The following is a 12,847-nucleotide window of genomic DNA, read 5'->3' as shown; positions in this document are numbered from 1 at the left end:
AAAAAGGCTGCCATCATCAAGGACCCACACCATCCTGGCCACACACTCACCTCTCCGCTGCCATCAGGTAGAAGGTACAGGAGCCTGAAATCTGCAACATCCAGGTTCAGGAACAGCTTCTTCCCCAAAGCCATAAGGCTATTAAACACAACATCAAACAAACTCTGAACTATAACAGCCTATTGCACTTTATCTGTTTATTTATGTGTATATATATGGTCTATGGTATATAGACACACTGAACTGTTCTGTATTTATGCCTACAATATTCTGTTGTGCTGCAGCAAACAAGAATTTCATTGTCATATCTGGGACACATGACAACAAAACTCTCTTGACTTGACTATCTCACGTTAAATCTCAATTATACAATCCCGATTGTACAATACAGAAATGGATTCTGTGTGCCCCCAGTCAATCTGTTGCCCATCTACACAATAGGATTACATCCTTTCATGTCGTATCTGTTTGCACTAAATAAAATCCTCTTAAATGTATTAATTCTACCCGATTCCACCATGTCCTCTGGCAGTGGCTTCCACATATTTATATCTGTGTAAAAATAAACTTACTACAAAGATTGCTTTAAATCCTCATTACAACATTACACAAGATAGATGCTCAAGGTCAGAATTCATGTATTGGTCCCATTTCCTCTGAATAAGACGCTTAAAACCAGAGAAAAGGTTTAAGGTGAGCAAGATGGTTAGAGGGAAACCAAGGAAAACTTGGTTTCAACTCAAAATGTTTATACTCTGGATGCACAGAGAAGGTCATGGCGACAGGCACTACATTTAAAAATTGTCTGGACAAACACTCAAATCATCAAGACAAAGATAGCTACAAAATGAATACAAGTAATTTATATTAGTACAAAATGGGTATTTGATGGTTAGCGCGGACTTGATGGACCAAAGGACCAGTTTATTTGTACTGTTAGACTCAATGAAAGGTGCCAAATGACACCATGCCAGTCAACAGATGTAGCCTCTCAAAGCAAGCTGGTTAGTCAAGAAACAGCATTAATGCAGTACTCACAGCCTGATTGGGAGAATTGTCGGTTTTCAATTCCTTGTGGTTAGAGTACTGGATGTAGATAGGGTGACTCCTCAGGTATGGAGTGACAGTGCCATAGTAGCTAACCATTGTGTTGGCAGCTTCTTCAGTATTCATTTCAATGAAAGCCTATAAACGCAAACATAAATCAACTGAAATTCAAAAAAGCAATTTCTTAAGTATGGTTTACAGAATAATTAAATTGGAAGCTACTCTGCAGATAAAGAAATAAGCACCGACTAAACTGGATAAAACAAGACTGCCATGCTTTTATCCGCCATAATGGAACTCAACTCATACATACCTAAAGTAGCTTTTACTATCCTCCTTTATATTTTTGGCTAGCTTACCTTCACACCTCATCTTTTCTCCCCGTATTGCCTGTTTAGTTATCTTCTGTTGCTCTTTAAACGTTATCCAATCCTCTGGCTTCCGGCTCATCTTTGCTATGTTGTACTTCTTCTCCTTTATTGTTATACTGTCCCTGATTTCCCTTGTCAGCCACGGTCGCCTCTTACTCCCCTTTGAATCTTTCTTCCTCTTCGGAATGAACTGATCCTGCACCTTCTGTATTATTCCCAGAAATACCTGCTATTGTTGGCCCACTGTCATCCCTGCTAGGGTATCTTTCCAGTCAACTTTGGCCAGTTCATCCCTCATACTGTAATACTGACACCTCCAATTTACCCTTCTCCCTCTCAAATTATAGTTTAAAACTTATCACATTATGGTCACTACCTCCAAATGGCTTCTTAACAGCAAGTTCCCTTATCAAATTTGATTCATTACACAACACTAAATCCAGAATTGCTTTCTCCCTGGTAGGCTCCAGTACAAGCTGTTCTAAGAATCCAACACGGAGGTACTCCACAAATTCCCTTTCTTGGGGTCCAGTACCAACCTGATTTTCCCCAGTCTACCTGCATGTTGAAATCTCCTATAACAACCGTAGCATCATTACCTTTCCGACATGCCAATTTTAACTCTTGATTCAACTTGCACCCTATATCAAGGCTACTGGGGGCCTGTAGATGTCCCATTAGGGTCTTTTTACCCTTAGTTCTACCCATACTGACTCCACATCACCTCTTGCAAGGGACTGAATTTCATTCCTCACCAAGAGAGCTACCCCACCCCCTCTGCCCACCTGTCTGTCTTTTCGATAGGATGTATACCCTTGAATATGGTCAATGAGTCAATTATGGCCATATGGTGACTACTAGTGAGACATTTAGCAAAGATGTCTACTTTGTAGTGAACACTGCAACAGCTGGTTTTCTAGCATTTAGTTCGCTCACATCTGCATTAATAAAGATGGGGGGAAAAAACTCAACACTGGGTAGTCCAGATTACAATTACAATAGGCAAAGGATATTAATCCTTTGTTTGGGGAAATAAGACCAAATCCACACACCTGATTTTTGCCTTTTAACATGAGAAGATTTGTAACTTTTCCAAAAGGCAGGCCCAGGGAGATGACCTCTGCTTCAGTTATGTCGTTGGGAAGTTTGCGGATGTGGATGACTCTGGAAGGCATTATCCCCGAAATTCTATTCTCTCCTTTGAACTTCTTGCTGTCGTTGCCATTGGCTGAAAAAGTTTAAACACAACGTGATGGCACTAGGGCTCTCCAAGTTATGATTACTAGTCATGTAAAACCAACCATATACCAGGTTAATAGTGCATAAAATGTTGAGATACTTACTGTATTCACCAGTGGGAGGAGAGTTGCTCATGATGTAGGGACCGTTAGTAGCACAAGCAGATAAAAGCTCGTCAGACCCCCGCTGTAGAGGAAGAACAAGATTTTTTTTAAAATCTTATCAATAACACAGGGTTTTGTAAACACAGGGTTAACTTTTCAGGTTCAGGATATTGTCCCAAAATGCATTCACCAATCTTCTGTCTGGACGTCGAATGTTTTCCACAGTATTGTTTCATGTAGAAATTGCACATATTAGTGGCTCTTCATTGAGACAGCAACCCTGCTTCAATTAATACTAAAGTGCAGCACTGGACATGCGAAATTAAGGTGCCAATCACTACAAGACTGTGCAATGTATGTGCTAAACAGAGTTAAGTGATCCAACAAAAACTTCAGAATCCTGCCATATGTAGCTGTAAATAATTACTCCAATGTCTGGATGTCGTTGCGAGACCTGCAAACCCTACAAAGACATCACTAGAGCTCAGGATCACAGATGTTGTCAATGTGCCACCAATTAATGGAAAGATCAGTATTTGGTGAATGACACGAGAACAATATATATCATGGCTGCTGAGCTACGCAAGCACAGCATCTCATAATACTATCAACATTTCAGTGAAAACAGTGATATGGCAACTAGATACTAAAACACTGCCACATAAAAACAACAAAGAATTAAAGCTCTGAATAAACATTTTATTAATTTCTCAAATTGCCCAAACACGAAATATTGCCTTAAGCAATGCTGTACATGGCTTTTAACTGCTTAATTCTTAGGTGAAGCTGGGGGAAGATGCATATCCCAGCTGCCAGCTGAAATATTAGCTGACTTTGAAACATTTGGAATTATGAACAGAATCAGTGATACTTCCCCATAGAAAAGTGTCAACAAAAGGAGTAGATAGAGTAACTTAGCCATTGTGAAATGAGAACCAGATGTACAGAGGGGTCCCAGATGAAGCTGGGTTGGGGCGAGTTTGGTTTTCTAGCCCCATAGCTGCAAGCCTACAACAACCCACCTTCTGATGCCCCTTTTACACTTCAAACTTTAACTGGCGGGGCAGAACGTTATCCTATAAACTTGATAAAGATGGAAGAATAACATCAGAAAAAACACCTGCAAAATCTTAACTAGATGGCCAAGTGTTACGTTTACCTTTATGCAAAAACAAGATTAAACCAGGTGACCATTTCAAATCCATCTTACTGGGATTTGGTAATAGACAGTGACAAATGGGTTGACCTGCAATTAAGGCATCAAAACATTCCTCTTGCCATAACAGCATTGTATTCACCGTCCTGAACATGTAATGACATGCAATAAAAATATTACTTCATAGGATGCAGAAGGGAGGGGTAGGATCCCATGAGAAACAAACCCCAAATTGTTAAGAATTTTAATTTGGCATCAATAATTTATCCACACTTTGTTACAGAAACCGAGAAAAGATAGTAATAATTTTTGGTGGAAGGTCACGATAACACCACAGCTCCCACTACACAAATTAGGTTGTTATAAACCACAACTCCAAAAGCCCAAAATAAAACTGCATACAAATTCCATTCCCCCCCTCCCCCCCCCCCAAGGGCACAGAGGAAAATTTGATTAAAATCTCAACCAATCACAAAAAAGCACAAACAAGCAAAAGGAAGATAAATCTTATGCTTCAGAAGTACAATACTAAAAGCTGCCTTACAGAACATTGTTCTCCTGGATAGCTGGATACCACATATAAAGAGTGCACGAAAGTTGTCGTGGCAACAGAATGTTTACCAAAACATCAACTAAAAAAAAAATCTTGCTTCCAATTACGGAAACAGCCATTCAGCAAAATTAATCTCACTATAAACAAGGATCTCCACCCTAAACCAACATGAATACGCCCCAGTTAAAATATAATCGCTCATATAGGACAGGCACGCAAGCTAGTTGATTTAGTCATGCACAACATATAACCATATAACAATTACAGCACGGAAACAGACCATCTCGGCCCTACAAGTCCGTGCCGAACAATTATTTTCCCTTAGTCCCACCTGCCTGCACTCATACCATAACCCTCCATTCCCTTCTCATCCACATGCCTATCCAATTTATTTTTAAATGATACCATCGAACCTGCCTCCACCACTTCCACTGGAAGCTCATTCCACACCGCTACCACTCTCTGAGCAAAGAAGTTCCCCCTCATGTTACCCCTAAACTTCTGTCCCTTAATTCTGAAGTCATGTCCTCTTGTTTGAATCTTCCCTTTTCTCAAAGGGAAAAGCTTGTCCACATCAACTCTGTCTATCCCTCTCATCATTTTAAAGACCTCTATCAAGTCCCCCCTTAACCTTCTGCGCTCCAGAGAATAAAGACCTAACTTATTCAACCTTTCTCTGTAACTTAGTTGTTGAAACCCAGGCAACATTCTAGTAAACCCACGAACCCATTAACAATCTCTGTATATTAGTAAACAACTTAAGATCATCCGCTTAGCAAAATATCATACATTACTTCCATATGGTATATTGCACACATTGCCATTGTACACCTTTAACTATCTGCTGCCCATTGAACCAAGGGAGATCATGTGATTTGGAAATGGCAGTGCAACAAATCAAATCCTGTTAGTTTAAAACAGACATTCCTGAGCTTTGTTTTAGCATTCCATTTCCTGTCAACAGTAAAGGCTACTCTTAGCAGAGATAGAAATGTCAAAGGAAATAGCCATGAATTAGTTTGCTGTATAAACAGGATGCAACTCATTCCCCCAAAATGCATTCACCAATCTTCGGTCTGGACGTTTAAAGATCCAAACACCAACCTTTTTTGCATCGTATCTGTTCCAAGAACAAAATCACATAGCTTACTATTAAAGATAGACACAAAAAGCTGGAGTAACTCAGAGAGATATAGAACAAAGATATGCAAAAACATAACAATGATCAACAGTCCATTGCTGGCAGTGGGCTAGGTGATTGACCGTCATAACTTCTTTGCATATCTTTCATTAATTTGTCTTATATCTCTCCATAGCAGTCTATATCTTTTGTTTCCCTTTCCCCTGACTCTGATCTTTGGATTAAACCAGCATCTGCAGTTCCTTCCTTCATTATTAAAGACACCTAGTATTGGGAAATGACCCTGGCCGGGTCAGTTTCAGAAGGGAAAGAGACAAAAAATGGAGGAGAAACTCAGTGGGTGAAAGGTCAGATTCAGAATGGAAGGGAGAGTTGAAGTGCTGGGCAATCGGGAGATCAGTATGGTTAGTACGGACTGAGCAGCAGTGTTGGGTGAAGCGGTCGCCGAGCCTACGTTTGGTCTCGCTGATGTAGAGAAGGTGACACCTACAACAGTGGATCCAGTAGATGAGGTTGGAGGAGGTGCAGGTGAACCTCTGCCTCACCAGGAAAGACCGTTTGGGTTTCAGAAGGGGGGAGATTTGGAAACAGTGATAACTCCATTAGCTTTAAGATAATTATTGATAAGCCTAGGACTGGACTGAAGTGTAAAAGCGCTAAGAACTGGTGGCTGAAGACCTACTACGACAGTATTAGGCAGAAGTCAGGGAGAGTAGATTGGGGGAGCAGCTGTTATTGGGCAAGTCCACACCTGATATGTCCACACCACACCTGACACACACTACTCAGAATTCATGCCCAACATGATCCTGTGAGGAAGAAAGACAAGGATAGCAGATTTGAATAATCCTGGGATGGTGAAAGACATTCAATAGAAAGGTAAAAAGTAGAACCATTTGAGGCAAAGGATGGAATTTATACCTAGAACTAGAAAGTGTGCAAGATATCAAATGTGTACTTCACATCGGTATTCACCAAGGAGAATGGCATGGAGGAGAGCTAGATCAAGTGGGGGTATTCAATTCAATTCAATTTATTGTCATTTGGACCCCTTGAGGTCCAAACGAAATGCCGTTTCTGCAGCCATACATTACAAACAAATAGACCCAAGACACAACATATTTTACATAAACATCCATCACATCGCTGTGATGGAAGGCCAAAAAAACTTTTCTCTCCACTGCACTCTCCCCCCCGATGTCAGAGTCAAAGTCAAAGTCAAAGCCCCCGGCGGGCGATGGCGATTGTCCCGTGGTCATTTAAGCCACGCCGGGTGATGCAAGGTCGCACACCGGGTCTTGGTGTTAGAGCCCCCGGCGTGCGCTCGCAAACTCCCGCGGCCATTCCAAGCCGCGCGGGGCGGTGATGTAGGCCCCGCTCCAGGAGCTCTTCAACCCCGCAACTCGGGCGGGAGAAGTCGCCGTTGCGGGAGCCCTGAAAAGCGGTCTCCCTCCAGGGAGATATATCAATATCTTACAAATACAGACCTAAATATCACTTGGGGACTGAAGAAAAAAGTCACCAATACTAAAAAACAAATATGCAGAACCCAATGGAGATCAGAAAAACAGGGAAAAGTTCAAACTTCAGAATTTCATGCGTCATTCTGAAACAGGAAACAGATGTTGGTGATTTGAAAATATATTTGTGATGCTAAAATTCTGCCGAAGCTGGATCACTAGTTTAAGGTGCATATATAAAATTTAAGTAACAATAATATCAAAATGGGCAAAGTACCAGATGAGATCGGGAACCAAACCAATTGCAGGGATCCAGAAAACATCGCACATTACATGTTTGAACAAGCAGTTCTAATGAGGAAATGGCTCCTGTGCAATAGCACCCATTTCATGCCACAGGGCAGATTGTTCAGCAAAACTAAAAATATACTAGAAACTGCAGTCTTTGTGATATGGTTGCCAATTAATTTCTAATGAAAAGTATTAGATTAATAAGAATGAAGAAAGATAATGCATGCATTAGTGCACTGCTGTCTGTGAAAAGACTGCAGATAAAAATGCATCTTCTGTGCCTCCCTTTAATACATCAAATCACTTGAGTTGTCAAAACAAACACTGTAGCCAATGCGTTTAGGCACTTTTCCAATACCAGTTTCCTAATGCTTCACGAGCAGTCACTGATCTATAGTATGGTTGTAATGTTAATGCTTATAACTGCATACCCACAAGATCAGTGACCTGTGCAATTAAACAGATAAATGGAGTACATTAAAATCAGTTGGAATTGAGTGTGACATGCTCATCAATTTAAAGACCATCTGGCAAAATGGCTGAATGCCTACAGAGAACAGGAATGGGCAATGAAGGTCTAAAAATTAGAATCAGTAACAACTGTCAGAATAAGGAAATTATCAAAACAGAGCAAATTTACTGAAATCATTTAAACCAGATTCAAATTTGTAACTCTAGACAAAGTGTCAATCTATCAATCCATACACTAGCTACCTCAGAATGAAGTATCATCATGGACAAAGGAAGTGTGAAATAAATCATGCTACAAGGCAAGATGAATTGCCTTGTTTGTGACTGAAATAAGACTTATGGGTGTGAAACAGCTAGAATGAGCACTGCGGCTATGAGAATTGTTCTAGGAAAGAACTGCTGATGCTGGTTTAAATCGAAGGTAGACACAAAATGCTGGAGTAACTCAGCGGGACAGGCAGCATCTCTGGAGAGAAGGAATGGGTGACGTTTCGGGTCGAGACCCTTCTTCAGACTGATGTCAGAAGAGTGGGCGGGACAGAGATAGAATGTAGTCGGAGACAGTAAGACTGGTGGGACAGTTGGGAAGGGGGAGGGGGTGGAGAGAGAGAGGGAAAGCAAAGGCTATTTGAGGTTAGAGAAGTCAATGTTCATACCGCTAGGGTGTAAGCTACCCAAGCGAAATGGGTGCAGTTCCTCCAATTTTCGCTGGGTGTCACTCGGCCAATGGAGGCCCAGGACAGAAAGGTCAGATTGGGAATGAGAGGGAGAGTTAAAGTGCTGAGCAACCGGGAGATCAGATAGGTTAAGGCGGCCTAAGCGGAGGTGTTCAGCGAAACGATCGCCGAGTCTGCGCTTGGTCTCACCGATGTACAGAAGTTGACACCTGGAACAGCGGATACAGTAGCTGAGGTTGGAGGAGGTGCAAGTGAACCTCTGCCTCACCTGAAAAGACTGTTGGGGTCCTTGGAAGGAGTTGAGGGGGGAGGTAAAGGGACAGGTGTTGCATCTCCTGCGGTTGCAGGGAAAAGTACCTGGGATGGGTTGTTTGGGTGGGGACGAGTTGACCGGGGAGTCGCATAGGGAACGGTCTCTGCGGAAAGCAGAAAGGGGTGGAGATGGGAAGGTGTGGCCAATGGTGGGATCCCATTGGAGGTGGATAAAATGTTGGAGGATTTTATGCTGTATGTGACGGCTGTTGCAATGGGAGGCGAGGACAAGAGGGACTCTGTCCTTGTTGCGAACGGGAGGGGGTGCAAGAGCGGAGCTGCAGAATATCGAGGAGACCCTAGTGAGAGCCTCATATATAATGGAAGAGGGGAACTCCCGTTTCCTAAAGAATGAGGACATCTCCGATGATCTAGCAAGGAAAACCTCATCCTGGCGTAGACAGAAGAATTGGGAGTAGGAGGATAGTCTTTACAGGAAGCCGGGTGGGAAGAAGTGTAGTCCAGATAGCTATGGTAGTCAGTAAGTCTGTAGTAGATGTTGGTCAATAGTTTGTCTAATGTTCTAACCTATTTAATCAAAGGATAGTTTATCTTGGGCTGCACCCCTTAAGTAATAGGACAATTTTTACTCCAATTTAAAAAAAAACAGTGGCATGGATTTAAAACAACTGGTGTCAAGATTGAGGAGATAGAATAACTTTTTCAGAGATAGGGTACTATACACCAATGTTTTCAAGTATGCATTTTAAAAATGTGCAAATGGGAAGGATACAGGTCAGGTTTGGAAAATAACACAAGGATTGACAGTAATGGATGTGGGCCAAACAGCATCAAAGTGCTCAACCCTTATGGTAACCCTTCAATTTGTCCTTGTATCTGCCCTGCTGTGCAACTGACATTTCAATCTTTGAACACTCCCCCAGTTTCTCACTGGATGGGAGCACACCAATTTTTCAAGAGACACAAAAAATGCTGGACTAACTCAGGTCAGGCAGCATCTCAGTGATAGACACATAATGCCGGAGAAAACCAGCATCTGCAGTTCCTTCTTACACACCAAATTCTGTGCAAATAAGCGTCTGCACAATTCACCAAGCCAAAAACAAATATATCAGCAGATTCTAGAAATCCAAGATAAAAATCAGAAAATACAGGAACGACTGTTGAACTGAATCAGTTGCAAACAGTGGATTATAACTGGTAGACATTTGTCAATACACATGACTGCAGGGCTCATAATCAAACTCATCCAAAAATGCACAAACAATTGTTTGGGATTCACCACACATTACAATTACCAGTACAAGGGCAATTGGAATGCCTGTACTTTTCAAAAATTGCTCGTTTTCACAAGCAAATATTTTTAATTGAATATCCTATTGGATATTCTTTTTCAGGGACTTCATGGAAGTGCACTACACTAATGAGCCTGAAATTAGAGGAGCTGCCTGCCTCAGCGGTGTTCTACAGTAATTTGATACAAAAATATTCAATATTAATGGGAAACTACTGAGAACTGCGTGACTACATATTCCGGGCCATTCTAGTCTCAAAAACAAACTGGATCACAAGACTGATTATTCCAAGCAAAGAAACCCAAAACAATATCAAATCAATCAAGTATAAATGTGGCATTTTCAGAGGAAAGGATATTAACATGGGAAGAGCAGCAAGGCATTCCAATCCAGAAAGGAAAAAACAATCTAGAGCTGCATCCTTACCATCTGGAAATTCAATGGACAGATTATTAGGTTAATTTAAAGCCAAATAATGAGCGAAAAAAACACATCAAAAGGCAAGAGCTGCTTTGTCTATTCACACAGGACGTAGGGACCCTGCAAGTACTGAATCTGATCTAATGTAATCTAAAGAATATCTTCAAACCAACACTTGGCAGTCTTTAACTTAAAGTAAAAATGCAAGTACTCAGTCAGTACATGGAGAGGCCAACAGAGTTCATTTCTCAGAACTTTGCAATCTATCTTCATGATTTCCCCAGGGGGAAGAAAAATGTAGAAAAAAATCCCAAGGAAGTGCTATTACCCAAAAAATGGACTTCAGCTGCACTCGTCTATCCTGCTTTAGGTGATAATCCCCCCCCCCCCCATTTGTCAGAAAGGCTATGCAATCCAACATGAAGAGAACAAACTATGCAGCATTTGCAGAAATTGCTTCTTTTTTTTTTAAGGGCTTGCCAATTTTAATGAAGTACAAGATTAGTTTGGTAGATTGAATATAATAGCTTGACAAAAAAAACTGATATGCACCATTGAACAAAGTGGTTAATCTAGCATCATCACCTGTCCAATAATAGTTATTGTTTGTAATTCAATATACACCAGGAATTAAATAATTTAGATGCTTGTGTAAATGAACAAGCCACAAAACACGATGCAATGTGCATTTCTCAAAGCTTGCATGACTTCAGTACCTGAGGGCAAGCAAGAGATATGGCGTAAACTACATTTATAGAGATAAGCCTCAAAGCGATCATGTGGGATCACAACTGTTGAGTGAAAAAAAAACCTACCTTTGTACCAACTGTTATATCTTGGACAATGCTGTAGGAAATAAAAACAACAATCAGTCCACAACACCTAGGTCAGTAAAAATACTGCAAATCAGTTTAAAATGATTGAACTTTGCATCCAATGCATCCATGTGCAACTTTATTTTTCTGACCATCAAGTATCATGCAAAAAATGCTCTCCTTCCACCCAATCTCAAGAGTTTATATCAACATTTAAAAAAAATTATCCTTTAATCAACGTTTTATTCCCAAAAAATTGAGAGAGACAAAAATGTCCCCTACTGCCGGACACTCATTACATTTGACTGCAATTCTAGCCTGTCCCCCATGGGACAGTGGGGGTATTAAGGAGTTGTTTGTACTCAACTCCCCAATACAAGACATCGGAAAAAAAGTTTGCTGCACGCCCAACATGCCACTCAAACGTGAAGTGACTCCACCTCTGGAAAGGAGTTATTTTAAAGACTAACTTTTATAACGATTCCTTTTGTTCAGATGGTATTGACAAAACTTCCAACAAAAAAAAGCATGAGCGAGAGGGGGGGGGGGGAAGGGGGATGGGAGGGAAAAGGGAAGGCGGGGAGCAACGGTGGGGGGTGGGAAAAGGGGACAAGTTTAACAACGCTTGGCTACGCGTTCATGCCCGGCCCGGCCCTCGCTGCCCAAAGGTAAGGGCTCCCCGCCCCATTCAACTCGGCCGGCGCCTCCCGAGCCGCGGGCTCCAGCTCCGCCGCCATTTTGCGCGGTGGGAATGGCGACTCGAAGGCTGCGGTCATCCCGCTCTTCTCCACCGTTTCCCACACACTCTAGAGACGTGGAAGCGGCGAGCCGGAGGGGATGGGGGTCGGGGGACGAGGTGCCGCAACCCGGGCATCGTGTGTGCGTGTGGGGTGGGCGTCTCACGGGGACGGCAGCCAACACGAAACTCCCCCCCTCCCTCTCCCCCCGGACGAGTTTTTCCGTCGCTTTCTTTTCCTTTCCCTCCGGTGCGCCCAGTCCGGTGGCGGCCCTTGGAGCAGAGTGGAGCAGCGCAGCGCACCTTACCCGTCCATTGCAGAGCAGAGAACGCAGGAAGAAAAACCGCGGCTTCCACCAGCCGACCTCCCAACATATACCCCCAGAAAATGGCGCCGCGTCAGTCACGGGCGCCGCCGCCTCCCATTGGCCGCCGGGCCGCAGGGGCGGGACTCTACCAGCTGGCCGCCGCTCCCATTGGTCGAGGCCAACGGTCGACGTGGAGCATCACGGCCCGCGGGCACCCAGCCGCCACGCTTCCGCTCTATGAGCTTTGCTTCCGGTGGCGGCAGCGCTGACATCAGCGGCCCCTTCCTTCCTTCCTTCCTTCACACGTTGTAATCCCACTTGCAGCGAACACAAGTGGTGGGGAGAGCAGAGGCCTTCGAGAGAGAGAGGAGGAGGGGCTTTCTGAAGAAAAAGAATGAAGGGGAAGGGGGGTAGGAGAGGGGGAGATGGAGGGGAAGTAAGATGGGAGGGGGAAAGGGCGACGGAGGAAAGAGACGGGGGGGAGCAAAGG

At 42.9% G+C, this 12,847-nt stretch overlaps 1 protein-coding gene across 10 annotated transcripts in view; it reads right to left on the bottom strand.

The window, feature by feature from the left end:
* Window positions 1–12,555, bottom strand: part of LOC116989324 (polypyrimidine tract-binding protein 1-like) — a 28,943-nt gene extending 16,388 nt beyond the window's left edge. For 5 of the 10 annotated variants that reach the window (XM_033046580.1, XM_033046582.1, XM_033046583.1 and 2 more), the window contains exons 1-6: window positions 12,358–12,481; window positions 11,314–11,344; window positions 10,505–10,507; window positions 2,762–2,843; window positions 2,471–2,646; window positions 1,039–1,185 (exon numbers count right to left, since the gene is read on the bottom strand). In XM_033046580.1, coding sequence (XP_032902471.1) covers window positions 1,039–1,185; window positions 2,471–2,646; window positions 2,762–2,843; window positions 10,505–10,507; window positions 11,314–11,344; window positions 12,358–12,365 — 447 coding nt within the window. In that variant the 5' untranslated portion in view covers window positions 12,366–12,481. Of the gene's footprint in view, window positions 1–1,038; window positions 1,186–2,470; window positions 2,647–2,761; window positions 2,844–10,504; window positions 10,508–11,313; window positions 11,345–12,352 lie in introns of all 10 variants that reach the window. The other 5 variants (XM_033046581.1, XM_033046584.1, XM_033046589.1 and 2 more) reach the window with 3 other exon arrangements.
* Window positions 12,556–12,847: the final 292 nt, after the last annotated feature.

The sequence above is a fragment of the Amblyraja radiata genome, chromosome 29, assembly GCF_010909765.2.
Source record: "Amblyraja radiata isolate CabotCenter1 chromosome 29, sAmbRad1.1.pri, whole genome shotgun sequence".
Lineage (NCBI taxonomy): Eukaryota > Metazoa > Chordata > Chondrichthyes > Rajiformes > Rajidae > Amblyraja > Amblyraja radiata.
Note: the sequence above shows the minus strand (reverse complement) of the source record. Positions and strands in the feature narration are given on the sequence as shown.